The 20,114-nt window shown below is 37.6% G+C and overlaps 1 protein-coding gene across 2 annotated transcripts in view; it reads right to left on the bottom strand.

Moving 5' to 3' along the window:
• Positions 1-20,114, bottom strand: part of SEMA3D (semaphorin 3D) — a 142,498-nt gene that overhangs the window by 17,976 nt on the left and 104,408 nt on the right. For both annotated transcript variants that reach the window (XM_010715211.4, XM_010715144.4), the window contains exons 10-14: positions 19,069-19,138; positions 18,292-18,436; positions 5,962-6,184; positions 2,587-2,675; positions 775-816 (exon numbers count right to left, since the gene is read on the bottom strand). In XM_010715211.4, the coding sequence (XP_010713513.1) occupies positions 775-816; positions 2,587-2,675; positions 5,962-6,184; positions 18,292-18,436; positions 19,069-19,138 (569 nt within the window). The remainder of the gene's footprint in view (positions 1-774; positions 817-2,586; positions 2,676-5,961; positions 6,185-18,291; positions 18,437-19,068; positions 19,139-20,114) is intronic.

Below are 20,114 nucleotides of genomic sequence, written 5' to 3'. Positions count from 1 at the left end.
GGGGACAATATTATTCACCTCTTCCCGGTGTGTGACTGGATAGCTAATTGAGACAAGGGTGGTCCAAGTGCTTATTGCTGAGCCAGAGCTGGCTCAATGCTATACTTCCAGCTGGCTTGCCACCTTTTTTTCAGGGAAGACAGGACCCAGCTGTTCTCTGCGTGCCTGCATGGCAAAACACCTCCTGTATCTGGCACACAGTGCCGAAGCCACCTCCGTGGATGCCTCCCAAGCTTACACACAGCCATCTCAGAGCTTGGAGCTGCCCTGAAGCCCTTTCCCATAGGGAGGGTCCCAGCTGGGACTGGACCCACCAGGAGGGACCACCCCGATTCAGATTTAGAGGGGGGCCTGTTTGCAGGCTTTGCACATACAATGTTAAGTAGAATGAGGCCCTGAGCTCTCTTGACTGCTAATACATAAAAATAACAACAATAATACTACTAATAATTTATTGCTAGATTGTAAAGAGACAAGTATTTCTAGTGTTCAGAAAACAAATGTGCAGTGAGTTCATTCACAAATCCCACAACCATATGACTAAAGATTTGTTTCCATGAATAATTACTAGCTTGGGTACACAAATTACTGTTTGTAAGCAAATGTGAATTAGGCAGGGAAACAAGCTCTAACATGTCCCCTTCTTTCCAGACAAGTTTTAAGAGTTACCCATGGAAAGTTTGGCCAATAAGTAACAGAGGACACCTAAAAAATAACAAGCTTACTGCTCAGTGTATCATATATCCTGCAGTAGTTAAATGCATTTGTGATTACCTGCTTCTGAGAAATCTCCATGGTTGAGATAAATGAAGGGTGCTGAAAAACAAATTAGGAAAGTGCATTAGTTCACACCTTCCTTATTGTTAATAAAATGAGAACAGAACTTAACATTTCTGAAAGGTATATAAAATTGCAGATTGATTTACTTGGATTAAACAAATTTTAAAGCAAAAACAAAACAAATCAAACAACAAAACTCATTAAATTCATGCCTCCAGGAATGCCTCCCATAATTTTTTTCTCTTTACTTCTTAGAATTTGCAAACTACCCAGCCTACTGACAGGCAACAAGCCCTTGCATCAAATTAAACACTATTTGAAAGATTTTGATGGCATTTAAGGGATACATACACAGATCCTCTGCACCAGGATGCATTCCACTTCTATAAAAGTAAATGTTTTGCTAGTGACTGATGTAAGAACAGGACAAAGCTCAGATAATTATCTATCTCCTAATAGAGGATGATTAATCTAAGCCTATTGTTTACTGTGGTTCTAGGAAATAAGAGATGTTTTTTTAGCCCCTCATCCCCTTCAATTTTCTGGATTCGAAAACATAGAGGTAACATAAATGTTACCAATAAAAATGTGAAGGAATATCTGCCCAGTAGAAAAAATAACCTTTTTTTAAATAAATAAATAAATAAATAAATAAATAAATATAATATAATATAATGTATATATATATATTTATAATATATATATAATTATGGTACATTTGCCTTTGATGTTGTGTTTTAAAAATGCACCAAATGGGCATGCATACTGAATGTCCTGATTACTTGGTCTGCCATTAAGTAATCTTGGAATTTTCAGAGCAAAATTTATAATCGGTGTCCAGTACATTTAGAAGAAGGCATCCTTCTTCTCCAAAGAGAACATTTAAATAAAAAAATTTATCATACTCATGATATATCAAAAGGCACTGTAAAAATATTTTTTTAAAGATCATGTCCTCATGGTTGGAAAACACTGTCTCTGTCTCAAATTCATTTATTCAGCATGGGAATAAACTCTTACAATGACCTTGTAAAGCATAGAGGAGAGAGAATGCAAAGCAATGTAAGAATACAAAGAATGAAGAAGTTGTTTCCAAATGGAAATCAGTTGGGAAGACACACATCTCAATTTTTCTACTGTTGTGATATGTCTGTGTAAGCTTCCCCACAAGCAATGAGGTCAATGAGAAATTATGCTTATGCAGCAGAAAGGAAGTTTGGGTTTTTCACAAGTTCTCTTTATGAAGAAGTCATTGGCATTAGCAGGGCTCTAGTGACTTTTCTTCACTATCACTCAGCCAGAATAACCAAATCAAAATGGTAAAAAGTGCTGAGTCAGCCCACATCAAAGGATTAAAACACATCGATAATCAAAACTTAGTTTGATTTATTTTCTTTTAGTTCTCAACCCCTAAAGTTGTTTATTTAAAATAATTTTTCTACATTTGTGGGTTTTCTTGCTTGGTTGGTTTTTAAATTATAATTCTGTGAAGAATAATTCCAAGGCTGAGATAACAGGAATATCACCATTAAAAATAAAATAATAATAAGTAGGTCAGGCTCAAAATAGGATTGCAAAGGAGAACAAGATAGGAAAATTGAGACTTTCTATGAGTTTGAAAAATCTTGTTCTTGTGTTTCTGTTTTTTTTTCCAATTGGCTTTCTTTATATCAAGGCATTTAAAAATTGACATATTGTCCTTCTGGAATCTTGAACTAGTTCCACTGAGCAAACACCCATACAGATAAAGGCATTCTGAGCCTTTAATTCTCCTGAGTAGTTGATGTAGTCCTTGCTAATTCTTACCTTGAATATCTGTAGCTCTTCCAGGACCACCTCCTCCTTACTCCACTTCTCCTTGGTGATACTCACAGCTTTCAGTACTGTGCCTATGTCTGAAACAAACATTCACAACATTCACCATATGAAACACACTATTACATCTCAGTTACTTCATTTTTTACTTCATTTCACAGTTGGACTCATACATTCAGAGTTGGACTCCATGATCCTTATACATCTGTCCAGCTCAAGTTATTCTAGGATTCTGTGATTCTATTCAACTTGTACATGTATGTAAAAAGCAAACAAACTGATTTTGTAAACTTAGATCAAAAAGAAAAATAACATCAAAAACTGTGCGAGGAAGATAGAACTAATCCATCAAGGATTCAGCCTTCAAATGACATCTACCCTTATATGCATCTGTTACTTTCTACATAGCTCTATACAGTATGTTTACTGCATGTTTGAGCTGATGCAACTGTGCATTGTTGTGCTTGGCATAGGTGGTCTAACTCTGCTGCTATACAAATATACATGCAAGCACATTCATGATCTCAACTGGAATTTTCTGCACGTTTGCTTTAGCTGGAATTGTGGTCTATCTGACCCAATCTAGTGAGGATCAAATTTATTTTTAATAGAATTAATTTTCATCAGCATAGCTCCTTAATTAGAAATAGGTTTCATCTTAATATGGGAAAATAAGAAATATATATTTTTTCATTTTTCTTTTGATTTTAGGGAGATCTTTGCATATCTCCATTCAATATTAACATTTTTAATTTAAACATTGTAGAATTCACTTCTTTGGCATTATCAGGAGAATTTTTAGAAGTTCATCTATTCATTAATTTCAAACTGCATTCTTAACACATAAAAAAACCAACAAAACAAAAAATGCAGCTTATCTCAGACTATTGCACATCAGTGAATCTTTATTGGCTTTAATAATAATAATTAAAAAAACAACAACAACAACAACAACCTTAAAAAGTGCTGAGAAAAGTGAGCTGCGTGCTGTAATGGTCAATGTGGAAGTGACACAGCACAGCTTAATCCTAAGCACTATCTCTAATACTGAAATGATGGAAACATGGAAACTAATACATTGTAATGCAAAGAGTGAGACTTTCATTCTTATTTTTCCAAACTACAAGAGACCATATTGCCAATCAAAGTTAAAATTATTTCAGTTTGCCTTATATATTGCCTAATATATAATATTGCCTAATATTATATATTAGGCATAGTTTTGTTTTGGATGTGATTACCAAAGCCTGTGTATATACAGAGCCCAGCAGTATGGTTGCATGTGCAGAACTGCCTGTCCTCCTAAATTGTGCAATAACATGGTTGCATACATTCGAACACGTAGTAACTTTCCTTTTTAGCTGCTGCTAACCATCTTAGGGGTTATTCGATATATTTGTATTCAGTCTCTCTATATGATATTTGAAATTTTATCTTCAAGTCTAGATTTCTTTTTTGCAATAAGACAAATTTAGAGGATAAAATGGAACAAAACATTGTGTTCCTGGAAAAGAAAACTCACTTTTCAGGAAGGCACTGCAGATAAATAAGTGTCTGCATATCATAGAGTGCCATCTAGCGACTGCATGGTACAGACTGGGACCCTCCAATTACTGTGAAAAATTAGTTCTTATCAGTGCTAGGTAGAGACAGGTAATTTGTCAGTATTTTGGTTGCTAGTCTATTAATATAATTGTATTGCTTTGACAAACTTAACAGCAGAGAACTGAAAACATTTGAAAGCATCTCTGCAATCACTGAAGGAATATCTCATGCTTTTTAACAAGTGAACACATCTTTTCTGATAGCTTACATTTTAAATTATTTTTCCTCCCTATTATCACTGAAATAAGTAAGCTTTAGTGGGTACTTTCAAATTCTAGGCATCTCACAGCTTGGGAATGTGTTAATTTTCCTTTTCCGATGGCCATATTAAAGACTGCATTCATAAAGCAGCAAGGATTTTCTGCAAATTTTATTCCTGATCTTCCCAGGCAGACTTGGAGTAGAGGCCACGTTAATGTTCTATTCTACAAAACAGTATTTTTTCCATCTATGAACTTATGGGTATTGTAGGTCACTCTCACACCTCCTTCTTTTGGAAGATAGAATTGTGAGGAGAATTGAGCTGAAATACATAAACACTTTAAGAGATGCTTTCTCTGAGCTTGTGGGTGTGATGATGCAGGTAGGAAGGCTGAGATAGCACACACTTTGTAAGAGGTGATGCCCTATGACAATTTACTCCCTTTCCCAGATCACTTCAGAGTACCCATAGCTATCAAACTACACTCTTGATATCATATTTGTTCATAGGCCAGAAAAAATGCTGTATAATCCAACCGCACTGGGGTAGGATTCAAACAGAGATTTAGTTTCTCATTTCAGAAGCTTGCTCACTGCCCTAGGACGAATGTTTTCCTCTCCATGTACCTCTGTTTCATTTATTTTGAGGTAAGTATAATGGCAATGACCTCCTTAGTGAAGTATTTGGATCTAGTGGTGCAAAATGCTTTATCAGAGCTATTACTATTTAGGGAACTTCAAACTGTGGATTAAGAACATGAAATTTTAGTGGAATAAGACCAGGGATTATACTTTAGAAGTGTTATGAGTAGGTACATACTGTAAGAGGATCCATTCAGTGATTTTAAATTTAAATACTACGTGAAAACCAAACCTTTTTTCCTTATAGCACATAGCTATAAGAAAATGTAAATATGTACATAATTATCCACAGACAAACTGCAAGTCATGTTTCTTCCCTGACAGAGTAGTTTAGTCCCTCTCTGTTAAATCCTGGTCCCTTTCTTTGGAGCTACTCATGTTGCAAAGGAATATTCTTAAATACATTTAAGTGAAATCACTGCTTTAGGCTGCATCTGAAATCTTTCTTAGCTTTTCAGTGTCAGAAGATACTTAATGCTGATGCACCATGACGCTGTTGATAACAGAAATTAATCCTTGAGGTTATTAAGGTTATTTTTGTTCTCTTAATTGCCTACTGATGTGCTGCCAGTGGGAATTGGAGCCAGATCACCACATAACATAAAGAGCAGCACTGAACAGAACTCAGAGAATAAGAAAATCTAGCTATTCTGACCCTTAACTGGGTTATCACCTTGGGGCCATGAGCCATTAAAATCTTAATTTTAGTCTTAATTTCAGTATAAGTGTCTGAGTCGACAGATTAATTTTAGCAGTTTTATGAAGTCCCATCACACAAGCAAGGGCATCTAAATGCTTCCTGAAGCTGCAAGCTTAGGAAAAAGATGTTAATCAACAGGTTTATTCAGGACCTAGTGGAGTAGAAGAGCTTTTAAAGGAGGGAATCTGTGCAGAACAATAGTGGAAGTCCTCTCCTACCTGTTCCTAGGAAAATAACGTCATATTGCCCATCCTCTGCCATGACATGATCCACCACAATCTGAGTCAGCCGGTAGTCCACATTGATTCGTGTGAACACTGGTCCTCCCGTCAGCGGGTAAACAGATTTGTACATCAGGGGATGGCGCTTTATAAAGCTAATGACTTCATCGGGAAAATCTCTGGTAGATTTTATAAGTGGATCGTAGGTTTTGCTTGGGCACTGAAAGAAAGAAAGAGTCCAAGAAGTTGGGAAGAATAGTAGGGAAGAAATACAACAAATCTGCAGGTTTCTCTGTGTGTATCAGGAAAGCTGTCTATTCATTTTGAAATCTCGAGAGATCTATCCAGCTCCTCAGAAACCCTGAAAAGCAGGACACTTCTCTAGATGCTTAAATAAGAGTGTAAGTTCAGTTGTGTCATGGGCATAGATTGATCTAGTTAACTCCGTGACAGATTTTTTGGTCTTTTGTTGATTTTCATACAATAAGATTTTGGTCACTGTAGACTTGTTTTTTTCTATATGTCTAGTGACGTCTAGAAGTTGAAAGGAAATTTGACTTACAATTGAACAAGCTCAATGTTGTTTGAAAGTGTGAAAGCACACTGGGCAGCTCAGCATTTGCTTCTAGCATGTGCTTCCCCAGTTCTTCAAAGGGCCATTTTCTTCCTCACTTCTCCACTCTCTGTTCATTTTTCTCTCTCTCCAAAAGTGCTTCCCCTTCATCTTCCTTTTCCTTAATCCTGCTCCCACCTATTCTCCATTCAAAACTATCTACAGCTTGCTAATTTGTTTCGTATCACCCATTTTTACTGCTACTACTCATAATTATGTACATTCAATTTCTATTAGTTTTATGCCCACATCAAAACCTGCCTACAGATCAATATATGCAAGCATTGAAGAAAAACTCCTGCAGTTTTTTTCTTCTTTCTCTCAGACATTTTGATAACATATACTGTAAGTTAGAGGGGAAATTGATTGTTTTTAAAAGATAGTAAGGAAAAGAAGACTGCATAAAGAGATGTTTAATGTTGGATAAAATACTAATAGTTTATATTTCTTGTACTAACAAGTCTACAAACACAAACTACTTAAAAACTATGTGCAATTTTTTAATTCTATCATCAAATGGCTTTTACAAGCACAAACAAGGTCTTTTCTTCACCTACCATTGTTCCTGGAGAGGTGAAGACATGCCTTAACACTCACACCACTGTTATCAGTAATAAGAATATTTAATACTGACATTCAAGTAGTACATCCACCCATGCACAAAGATGCATTTCAACCTTTTTTTCATCATATATTTGAGACAGCAAAATTCAGTCATAAACAATCTAATAAAATAAGAAAATAACTATTTTTTTTTCTTTTAATAAATAGGAATTATCTATATATAATACCATAACAGATGCTATTGGTATAGACCACTTCAGAAATTTGGTCTTCTTTGTAAGCTACAGACTCAATCTATATTCTTTTAGTAATCAGGTTTTCTGTGAGAACACTTGTAAAATCAACCGGATATCAGGTTGCTCAGTGCTTCTTCTCAACCAAAAGGAGCATTTGGTCACCTGTACCTCATTTTTCAAAAGCATCACTATAAATCAGAAAGCTTCTCATGATGAGGTCGGTACATCTGCAAAGAATTTCACCTCTTCAATCCCTGCCCCACTCAAAGGAGTATTATCACTTTGGATATTTTACAAGACAAGGAAATCAAATCTGGAGTGAAGAGAGAAATGCATGACCTAACACGCAGGCTAGCTCTCCAGTTCAAGACACAAATATCTGTGTGAGGTTAAATTTGCTATGCTGAATAAAATAGTTTTATCAATATGAAGGACTTTCAACAGCAAGTCTAGAGTGCCCTCCACTGGCTACTACGGGATAATCTTTAGTATTTAAAGTGCAGGCCGTATTCACTGCTTGCTGCGTTTCCTTCAACAATATCAAAGAATATTTCATTTGTGCATAGAAAAAGAAGAGAAGAATCAGGTACAAAAATGAGAGAGAGAAACATAAGCAAAATTCTGCTGCCAGCTCCCTGCTCTGGCGTGATTGGAGATGGGTGGCTGCTTCTGGTACTGAGGCTGAGCTTCTGACTTGTGGGCTGGGAGCATATGTTCAACTAGCACTTAATTTCTCTTGGGAAATATTCCCAGAGTTACTGTTGAAGATAGCCACTAGCAAGTGCTTTAGCTTTGCTCCTTTTTCTAGGCTAAAATACCTCCTATAAGGCTTGTAATCAGAGGCCACAGCTTCTGGTCAACTGTAAATCCTACACCTCGTATTTATTTTTCTTGTAATAAAGGCAGATTCTCTAGATGCCAGATGACCCCTGCAGCTCATTATTTCTCAGAAGTGATTTTTTTAACTCATTCATATAGCTGAAACCCTTGTGCAAACTCACTGCTGCAGCATCCTTTTCTATGGTTTTGAAAAATGTAGTCTCATCCTCTTTTTGGGTCCAGAATACTGCTACTCTGAGAAAACCCCTGAACACTTTCCCAGTCTCTCCCATTTACTGCTAGAGTTGGCTTCCAATTCTGCTAGACCCATACTGACTGCCTAATCAATTCAGCTGTTTCTTTTGGTTATATATACATTTGTGCTTTATTCCAGCATGATTCTCACATTTACTGCTTGAAGACCCATAAACCTGTCTCCCAGGTCACCTTCCAACTTCTCCCTTCCATTTTTGGGGGGAGTAAAACAAGCAACACTTATTTGCAATGTCAGTCATGCTCATGACCCACTATGTCTGCTTTCCTTTCCACGGCTGTCTGCATCCAGCACCTTACACTTAGTCTCTAATCTGAGTCTGAGAAAGCTTCTCTTTTTAATATGGAGGTAGCGGCACCTAGATGTTTTACTGTAGCAGTACAGGTAATTATAAGAAGTTGACAATCCAGTTGATTACACAGTTTTACACATGAACTGCTGACTGCTGTTTCTTAACACAAAGCAATCCCTGTATTTTGTGCCAGATGGAGCCATAACACAATCTGTGAAGAAAGAAATGTGATAATATCTTTGTAGTGCTCTGGGAGAAAGTTAAGATTTGCAATGAAGTTGCTCTACAGTCTTCCTTCATAGCTCATTCCTACAAATCTCCAGCTTGACACATATTCTATCTATGGTGAAAGTTAAGAGCTTGAGGTTAGGATTTGTTCCAGTATGTAAGGTTTGATATTATCCAAAACATTTTTTATTAAGAACAGCACATACAGTGACAAGGGCTGAGCCTGTTCCTTCTTCATTGCTGGCAGACTCCCTTCTCACAGCCATGCAACTTCAGCCACCATGGCCAAAGCTTTCTCTCATGTTTCTCTCATGAAGGACCAGCCTGGACCATTCCTTCTCTCAGGTTTCAACTGCTGTGGCTTTGCTGGGGAGGATGCTAGTCAGCACACCATGGTAAAGCCCATGCCAGCCCTAAGCAGTACAGTAAATACAGGTCTGTGCTTGAATTTGTCCTCTGACTTTATTTAGTAAGAACTCAGCTTGAGTGATTTAAAAGACTATAACTTATTTTCTAGACCTTCTGTGGATTGACTTTGATGGCAATCTACAGAAATGAGAGATTCTGTGAGAGTATCCAAGTGCTTAGCACTATTTCAGTCTAGAACAGTTAAGCCTCCTTATATTCATAAAAACTCCACATTTTTAAATTGAAAGTAGAGTTTAGGACCCTGAATCACCTAGTAGCTTTTGAAAATTTATCCATAGACAGTGAGTAAGTTAAATTGAGATACATTCCATCACATATTAGGTCATTTTTCCAAATACACAATTTAATGAACAATTTTATGAAAAAAACTGGCAAGAGAACAAAGTTGGGATTGTATTATTGTCCTCTGATTCTTGCTGAAAGGACATCCTTTGAAAAAAAAGCAATTTAATACAGGTACAAAAGAAGGCAAAGAGGAAAGTCCTACTGAAAAAAAAAATAAAAAATAGTTCATTTGGAAATATATGTTGCAGTCAATTATCCCTAAAGATTTTATGACAGATTTCCCATAAGAATTTCACCATCTGACATGCTGAGTGTGATCTTCCATGTTCCATTTCCTGCTGTGCTTTCAGAAATTAAAGGTTTTGCAAGGTTATATCCTTGAGGTGCGCTGTAGTCTGCTTGTTTTTTGAAGATAGCAGTAACAGTTGAATAAAGAACATACACGAACTCATATTGCATAGCAAAAGACACAAGACAGTACAGAAAGAGTGTTCCAACGACAAGAAAAAGTAGATTTTAGGCTTGAGAAAAACAAAAAAATTAAGTGAGCTGTGGTACAGGAGACACAACTCAGGCAGCACAGTATCTACACGAAAAGAAATAATGTGTGTTCTCGTTGCACAAGTATTACTTCAGAAATACGTATTTCTCCTTATCTTTAGAACAATCCAAGTCTGAGTCTTTTTCCCTTCTGTCACAATCTGACGTCCAAAATACTATTGATTTGAAAAGCAAGTTTATCTTTGCAGGAGCTGATTCAAAGTTTGTTGAAATCAACAGAAACATATGTTCTTTAATTGCCTTTGGATAAAATCATGCATCAGACTGTTCTATATAGAATGAGAAATTCACTCTTCTTTCCTTCCCCAACCATGCAGTAATGCTTCCCCTGAGTGAGAAATGCAGGTTGGCTTTCCCTTATATTTACATTCTCTATGGTTCATGCTCTGAGCTGTGAATTACAGTCCATATCTTCTGGAACTCTGGTGATTGCTCTCCTATTTACAGCTCAATCCCAGAAATTCATTCATATTTATCAAATGAGAGTAGCCCCACGGATCTAGATTTTTTGCCAAAAAATATAACAACAGAGGAAGAGGAGAACAATGACATCACCCACTACAAACTACTAGGATAAAATCTCTACCAGTACGAACCTACAAAGCTGTTAAAGGATTCCCAAAGGCCTAAACCCTACCATGCATGATACAGGAAAATTTTTGCCAGCCTATACAACCAATTCAGTAAAAATAAGGACTAAGGATTTGCTCCAAAGATCCACTCAAATCAATAGGACTTTGTCCAATTGTTTTAGTGGGCTTTGGATCACCTCCTAAAAGACCATGACCAACAGGAACAGCTGGGCAGGTGTGATCCTGCTATGCTGGCCAAGAGTGCTATTTTCAGAGGCATCAGTAACTGCATGGCACGATGGATGGAACAAGGGAATGAAAAATTAATTAGGGCCAACCTTTGGCAAAGTCCTCAGGCAGCTGTTTAAAGCTATGTGTCCACCCATCATTACAGAACAATTCCTGTGGGCTCGTGTTTCCTTTCATAGCAATCAATAGGATGCATGGTGATAAAGGCTGCACATCCAAGTGGGTGAGTGAAGCAGCCTTTCACCTCTGAAAATTTGAGTTCATATCCTGCTGCACGTCACGTGTGATAGTGATAGCGGTGTTCTCTGCCCAGTTCACATTTATTCACATCATCAGCACCAGATGCTGTCTCAGATATGTGACATCTCCTACTGCAGACAATAAGAGATTTGCATTTATATCAAATGTCACAGGATTAGGTTGGCAGGGTTGCTTTATGTGGACTACAAAAGAATCTGGCTCCATAAAAGTTCTTACAATAGCACTATGCTATCTCATCTTCTGCTTTTGCAACAGGGTGGGATTCTTCTCACCTGACCTAGATTCTTGTCTTGTATGTTTCAGCTACACAAAGGAAGTGCCTGCCTCTTTCCTTCTGACAGAGAAATCTAAACAACTGGCTCTGATTTGATGCTTTTCTTCTAGATAGATGTCATTAAAAAAATAAATAAATTAGTAAAATCAGTACTGCTAGATAAGAATCTTGTGAGAAATACATTCACCATTCAATTAATTCTTAAAGGTTGCTTAGGCTTTCACTTTCATGAATGATAGCTTCATAGAAATGTATATATTCAAAAATGAAAAATAAGAAACAAAAACAAATCAACAAAATAGACACCAAGTTTGAAGTTCTATGGACTTCTCTATTCAACTGCTGTATAAACACTGTGGCACAAAACTTCCAAAGAATCAAATCAGTAGTAATGTCAAGGCTTTCCAGTGCATTTGGTGTGAGCTCACTTTGACAATAATCTACCTGGACCAAATCCAGATAATCTGAAAAAAAAAGCCTTTTCATTCCCTCACCTTTTATTTATATCTAAATGCAATCAGAAGGTGGTGAATTACAGCAAATCTTTCTCAGATAAAAGCACTCCATGCTGCATATACGTAAGGTTTTCTGTCTTTTTCACCCATTAAGTTTTCAGCTTAGAAGAGTGCTGGATGTGTAGATCTCACACAATTCTAAAGATGTATAGTGTGACAGTGTTAACATTATGTGGGAATCCTGGCCAGGATTTTCAAAAGCTGGTGCCAGAAGTTAGGCTCCTAAATAAACGTCCAATTTGCCAAAATGCATAGTGCTTAGTACCAGCCCGTGAAGTCAGTAAGAGCTGCAGGATCTAACACCTACTAAAACTGTGACAATTATTTGGGAATCTAACTTTAAGGTATGTAAAAATACATCTATTTTTCATTTAATTGTGTGTCTTTAATTCAGCAATGCTGCTGTCTGCGAACAATTTCAAAACAGAGTGAAGCTCCCTGTGAGCTGTAAGAGTTTTAATTTTAAGCATGTCAAAACTTCAGTTTAGAAGGGACTTGTTACATTGAGCATTGGACCCACTTTACAAAAAGCTTCAAACACTCATAGATAATATGCACAACAGGGACTTGATAACACTGAGTGAAGTTGGCATCTGCTGGTTGGATTTTGCAATGTCCAGGCTTGCAATTTTGATGCATTTCACAAGGGGAAAGAAGCACCACATTAGTAAGGCACTCTCTTGGGGACATTTGAAGTAGCCAGTGTGAAATATGAAGGAATGAAACAGCTTTTAAATCGGTCTCATTTTGGAGAACTGGATGCCTTCACCTGGGTGTGTCTTCTGCTGGAGCAGTCAGCTCTGTTTCAGGCACACAGACCAGAGCCATCCTAGGAGGAGCCCTGTCCTTCCTCTTGAAGTTGTTTCACTTTTCAGGGTTTCAGCTTAGCCAAAAGTAGTAAGAATGTTGCTCAGACATTAACCAGAAAGGGAGAAGATTTCTTTTCCACTGGAAAGCCCTGCAGAGCATTAGACACTGCCTCTAAGGCATAGCCAGGAACTAATACTGGCACACTCCTTCTTGCTCTAGCTATCAGAGAATGAGTATTTAACCAGTAAATAGTTAATATAGCCACATAATCAACATTCTCCTGCAGTTCAAGGTAAAGTCTTCCAAACTTTAAATGAGTTCTGCTATAGTTACCAAGCAAAAAGTGGAGAAATTGAATTACCTTCAGCTAGTCACTACTGTTTTGAACAAATTGAGTTTTATGTGCATATAAAGGATAATGAGGCACTGGCACAGACTGTATGGAGAGACTGTGTATGTCTCATCCCTGGAAGTGTTCAAGGCCAGGTTGGATGAGGCCTGGGGCGGCCTGATCTGGTAGTTGGCAACTCTATTCATGGCAGCTGTATTGGAACGAGATGGTCTTTAACATCCCTTCCAAGCTAAGCCATTCTATGAGTCTGTGAATCTATTATAATTTCAGTGAGAAATGCAGAGTCTGAGGACTGAGGGACTAAGATGTAATGCCAAGGACTGGTGTGATGCCCAGAACTACCTCAGAAAATTGGATACTTGTAGTTTAGGACTTTCTGTGGTATAGATGGCAGCTAAGGAATGACTCTTGGGGCTTAGGCACTCACATGCTGTCGTAGACTCAGCCATTCTGAAGAAAAAAACTTGGTTTCTGAGTGTCCTAAACAGTCTGTGGCTTCTTTTCTATAGTCTTATCAGAGCTACACAGTAAATAGAGACATTATTTACAAAGAGACTGTGTTCCACTGGATGTATGAGATTTGTTCTATCCTGTAACAGTGATTATATTGAACCCTCTGTATTGCTCTTCCATTTAACACACCTGTGTGGCTGACAGCAAAGGCAGACATAAGAAACCATTAATGTGTATATAACCGTAGGAGGCAGCTAGGTGAGTGAACTTGACTTTGCAGGTGGCACAGTGCAATTCTCTGCTGACCTCCTCAAGCTGGAAAGGTGACTGAGTTTGCAGCATTTTGAAAGGCTGCAATGAATTGAGAGGTGATTCATGTTCAAGAAAACATGTTGGTACGTAGGAGGAGGTGGAGGAGGCTTTCTCAGGAAAATAAGCCCATAAAGGGAAACATTTCACTTAATTAAGCAGCCTCATTTACAGTGGGGAGATCAAAGGAGACAGGAATTGGAGAAGCAAAGAATGCAGTCTATCCCATAAAAGATCAGGTAAAAGAGGAAGATAAGTCTAAAAATAACAAGGGAAACCTGTGCAACCCTCGATGTTTTATGCTCTTATTAAAACAGCAAAACTAACCAGACATGAGGACAAGGAAAGGCTTTTGGCAGCCAGTATTTCTCAGTGGCTCAGCCAAGTCCTGGTGGGATGGACAACACACCTCCATCAGCCTGTGCACTGGGTTAGCAGAAAAAAAAACAAAGAGGTTTCACTAAGGAAAGGGAGAGAAAAAAAAACAAAAGAGAAAGGTGAGAAAAATCACAGAAGGATCTGAGGATACAGAAACTTTTTAAAAAAAATTAAAATAAGAGAATAAAAAGAAATAATTAAGTAATTTATTCAAATAAATATTAAAAGAATTAAAAGAAAACAGGATCTCAGTACTCAGATCTGAAGTGGGAAGAAGCAAGATACAAAATGCAAATGAAGAAAAGCAGTGGCTGCTGTGCTGGATGCTTCTTGTAGCTAAGACTGCAATTAGATGCAAGATTCTTACTCTGCTCATTCAGATCTTTTCGGGGGGAATCTTTGGCAAATCAGTTAGTTAGAAATCCAGACTCATTGTATTCAGTGTTTCCTTGAATTGCAATTAAATACTTAGGCACTGTGGTAGAGCAGATTGTTAACCTGCATCTTTAAACACAGATTCTGCTCAAAATATGACAGTGACATTTGTTCACTGTCAATGAAATGATGATGGTTCCTATGTACCTCATCAGAATTTTCAAATAGGATATATGCAGCGTGAGGTCTTTTGATACTGCAATATTTACGGATGTATAAATATACTAAAACAGTTATTTTCTCCCACTTCACTGAAAATCTTGTTCAAATGTCTTCTGTTATGACTGGGAGGACATTATGTAAACTCTACTTGAGAATCCAGGAACACATTTTACAGGAAGTGCCTGATGATCCCTTTATCAAAGGATAATTTCCTTGGTGAAACCCTAAGAGACTGGAAGAAAACTGGATCTGTTATCAGGGGACAGCTGCAGATACACAAGTCCAATTTTAAAACAGCTCAGGAAAATAAAGCAAAAGCTCTCTTGATTTTCAAACAGCCCTTTATATACAGGGCTACCTTCTATGTGTTTTTTTTTTTTAATTTATTTTTTTTTCCAAATTGAAAGAGATTACAAGCCTTGTCTCCATTAAATTTATATGACATCCACGTGCTCTTTAATACTGCCAAGAGAAGTTGGAGAGAAGAGCCGCACGTTGTACTGCACCTGAGCAGCACTCAGCCCAGTCAAGAGTCCTGCAGACGCCAGAGGGCAGGCAGACCTCACTGCATCACCTGCAAGATGCTCAGCACCAGCAAGGTATGACATCACAGCCATGTTGAGAGTTTATCTCCGACACAAAGTGCCGCAGGAAGCATTTTGTCAAAATTTCAATATCAAAGTGGTCGCAGCCTCTATAGTGAACAGCTTTGTTTACTTAGGAGATAAAGACAGCTGAGACAGAAGTTAAATTAGGGTGAGCAGTCTCCTGCTTCTGTATAAATGCTGAAAGGAAGTCAATTCTTACCTCAAAGCAAAACATCAAAGGAAAAGCATTTCCTAGTAATGCCATTTTTAGACTTTGCCAGTAACTTCAAATGCGAGAAATAGAAAATAGGGGCAGTGCTGACTATGCTAAGCTGTAGCTAACACTATAGCACTAAGTAAAGCTTAAATTTCAAAAATGCTCCAGTAACTTTAAGAAATGGACAGATTATCCCTCTGGCTTTGTTCTAAGCATTCCTGAATCACCCCATAGCTAGCAAGAAATGGTGAAATTAATCTTTACAAAAGAGCACTTTTGCATTTAGACACATTGCAGCACTCTGTGGGCACATGGTGTGCTGCTTCTTTTCCTTGCCTTCAAGCACTGTGTTGCTTTTTTAGATCTCAGCCTAAATCTGTTCAGATTCATACATTTGGCCTAGCTCACTTCAAAATGAATGGCATGAATCTAATTCTTCTTTGGGTATGCTATCTTAAACCTAAAGTTTAAACCACCAAACCTAAAGTTTCTTTCAATCTGAGACTATTCCGGCTCACTAAGACAAATGCAGTAATAAATTTACCTTATCTACATAGTAAACATTACAGATATCTTTCTCCAGAGATCTTGTTTCAGCAAAATCCACTCCCCTTCTCAGCTTGTGGTCAGACAAACTCCTACAGAAATCCAGAGTTCCTAAGGATTTTTATGAGACCATTTTCTCATAGCTGTTATCAAGTGCTTAAGGGAAGCCGTTAGAGATTTAAGGGGTGGCTTACGGAAAATATCCATTTTCTTTAAACTTTCCAACTTTGAAAATACTTGTTGAGCATGGATATTCAAATGAGCGATAAAGATCAGCACTGACATGCTCCAGCATGACATTTCCTTCCTTGCGAATCCCAGCTCAACCATGTGATGGCTAATACACTCAAAAATGCAATGAGCTTATGACCCGTCTATCTGTGCCGAGTGTTCATCCTTATGGGGCACTGTAAGGTTTTCAAGAGAGTTATTTTAATCTCTTTAGATGCCATGGGACCAGCTATTGTTCTCACTGGCACCATTTTTGTACTTAAAACTAAATGCATCTGCACTTCTAAACCAGTAATGGAGTTGCACATGCTGAAAAAATAATAATAGAAGAATTAAATGTAATCTTCTTTTCTGGGGGTGCCATATATTCTGCATGAGAGAGAGATGCGTAAGCGTCTAAATTAGGATCTTATTTGCTCCAGTAATGCAGATTCTAGGCAGTTTGAATCAATTGCTGGAGCTGCCTTACTCTTTATGGAAAGACTTCCTTTCCCACCAGTCTGAAGCTGAGAGAAGGGAATCAGAGCACAGAGCATGAATTGTGCTATGAACAACCAAGAGCCATAGACAGACTGGGAATGGACCAAGCAGTTGGATCTATTGGAAGGATAATGAAGAAAACATAGAAAAACAAGGAAAAGAATGAAATGAAAAGCTAAATAATTAGTTAGATAATTAGTTAGATAATAGGACTTCAAACAATGGTTATGGTAATGCTGCTGTCAGAGAAATTGTGTGAAGACACTCAAATGGCCTCTAGGCAAGGTACCAGCAGCATCTCAACCTCAGTAGCTTAGAGTTTGGCTGTATTTGTTTTGCTTCTTACTACTACCTAGTTGAATGAGCACTAGACCAAGAAAACTATCCCATAGCTGTTTTACTGTTAAACCACTGCTCTTCCAAATTGTATGTACCAAGAGTTGCTCAAAGTTTTGCTGACACTTCAAAAATAAATGTATTTTCTAGAAATACTGTTTTCCTCTTCATCAGCAATGTATGCCAGTGCTTTTCCAAATTTAATACCAAGACAAAAGTATGATAAGTGTTCTTTACTAAATTCTTTCAACATTTTCCTCTTTGTTTTGGCTTAATCATTGCATCTAAGGTATCACAGATGTAGAGTATTTCCAGATATTAAACTTCATCTTTCTTCCTATCACTTTTATTCCATCACATCATGTCTGCAGCAACTCACTCCTTATTTTATATCAAAACAGAACACATGCACAAACATACAGAATAGAATCAGTGACCATATCTCAAGAAATGGGATTTTAACAGAGATAACAGAAATACAAGACTCCAAATTAAATACCTAATCATAATTTAATGCTCATAAAAAAAATGGATTTGGCTTTTTATGAAGTGTTGGCACCTCAGATGTGATCCCAACAGATAGAAATAGAGCTGGACAGCAGGAGACCACAATAAGAGAGAAAATCAGGAAATGGTCTGGACACAATGTTATGTCAGAGAAGTGGAAAATGCATATTTATATACATAAACTGAAAAAGGGTAGGTAGAAGTCTGAGCTCTCAACAGAAGAGAGAGGGTTGTGAGGATAATTTGAAACATCCTGCCTGAGTGGAAAATATAAATTGACAGTCTATGGAGGATAGAAAAGGATGATTGTCTTTGGGTAAAGATAGAAGTGTGTAATTAAGGAGACACTTACTGTACCAGGTCTGGGATAGGGGATACGACCTTCATATTGCACCCATCGATGATCTGCACTCTCTTTATGAGCATAAGGGCCATTGAAAACAGCTCTGATATCTGCCATGCTGTAGACACAAACTGCAGAGCCCTTGAAGACAGAGCTGAGAAGAATACAGGCTGATAAGCACACTGTAAGCTCATTTTCAGAGCATACCTCATCTGGTGAATCAATTCAGTAATTCCAGTGAGTGTGAAAGGTTTTCAATCAATCCTACACCTGAGAGTTAATATAAGTGGTGCTAAATAACAGACAATATGGACAGGTCTGATAACTACAGATATTATGTGTCACTGTCATTACAAGACTAAGCTTTGCTCAGATAATACCTGGTCTTGTTAGCTTTTGGGAGCATTTGATAGACTGTTATTTTTTCTAGTGTTCAATAGGTTCCGTGTGTCATTTCTCAACTATTATGATTATGTCACTATGTTGCAATTCATTCAATTGTAAATATTTTATTTGGTTATATCTGCTGTGGAGCCAGTATAGTGGTTACCTCTTAACTGAGGAGTCATTGGCAATTTTTCTTTGCAATTCCACTGTGAAGTGCATACCTAGTCCTTAAGTACATTTAATTCAAAAGTTTCAAAGACAAAATAATTATTTATTTCCTTTATAAAAATTCTACTTAAAGTACCTCAATATCATAGCTGAGAGGTTCATTAATTAATACATCCCTGATTAAGACTTCCTGCATTTGTTTCCGAAGGCAAACATGATCCTAAGACATACCTTGTTGTAGTGAAGACTCCATATACAAGAGGGTTTCTCTCATCTCTTGTAGAAAGCAAGAATATATCTTCTGTAATGGGAAAACATTGTGATTTTTAAATTATTATTATTAAGCAAACATTGAACATCTCTGTATTTATCACTTACAGTTATGATATTTGTAAAAATAGAAGGTTACTTTTGTCTAATTTCTGCTGAGTGAATTTGTGTTGATAATCTGTCAATTGTCCATTTGCAGATAGCCTGTTTTTAGACAAAACCATATTTTTACTTTCCAGCTTGAGGAGTTATAAACACCATAATTCTAATAAGATTAATTCAAGTTATAATCAATGACTTTAGGTAAAAGATGGAGATGGAATCATAAAATCATAGAATCACCAAGGTTGGAAAAGACCTCCAAGATCATCCAGTCCAACCATCCACCTACCACCAATAATTCCCAACTGAACTATGTCTTTTAATACAATATCTAAACATTCCTTGAACACCACCAGGGACAGTAACTCAACCCCTTCTCTGGGCAGCCCATTCCAGCACCTGAACACTCTTTTGGAGAAGTTTTTCCTATCATCCAGCCTGAATCTCCCCTGGCGCAACGTGAGGCCATTCTCTCTAGTTCTATCACTAGTCACATGGGAGAAGAGGCTGACCCCACCTCACCTCAACCTTCCTTTGGGTAGCTGTAGAGACCAATAAGATCTCCTCCAAGCATCCCCTTCTCCAGACTAAACGACCTCAGTTCCTAAGGCCTGTGCTCCAGACCTCTCACAGCTTTGTTGCCCTTCTCTGGACATGCTCCAGGGCCTCCATATCTTTCTTGTTGTTTTTTTACTTTCCAGAGGGGTCCAAAACTAAACACAGTACTCACGGTGCAGCCTCAACAGAACTGGGTACAGAGGAATGATCACTTCTTTGCTTCTGCTGGCAACACTGTTTCTGATACAAGCCAAGATGCCATTGTTCTTCTTGGCCACCTGGGCATACTGCTGCATCACATTTAGCAGAGCATCAACCAGCAGCCCCATGTCCATTTCTTCCGTGCA

This window comes from Meleagris gallopavo, chromosome 1 (assembly GCF_905368555.1).
Source record: "Meleagris gallopavo chromosome 1, MGAL_WU_HG_1.1, whole genome shotgun sequence".
In the NCBI taxonomy this organism is placed as follows: Eukaryota; Metazoa; Chordata; class Aves; order Galliformes; family Phasianidae; genus Meleagris; species Meleagris gallopavo.
This window is presented reverse-complemented; position numbering and strand designations above follow the sequence as displayed.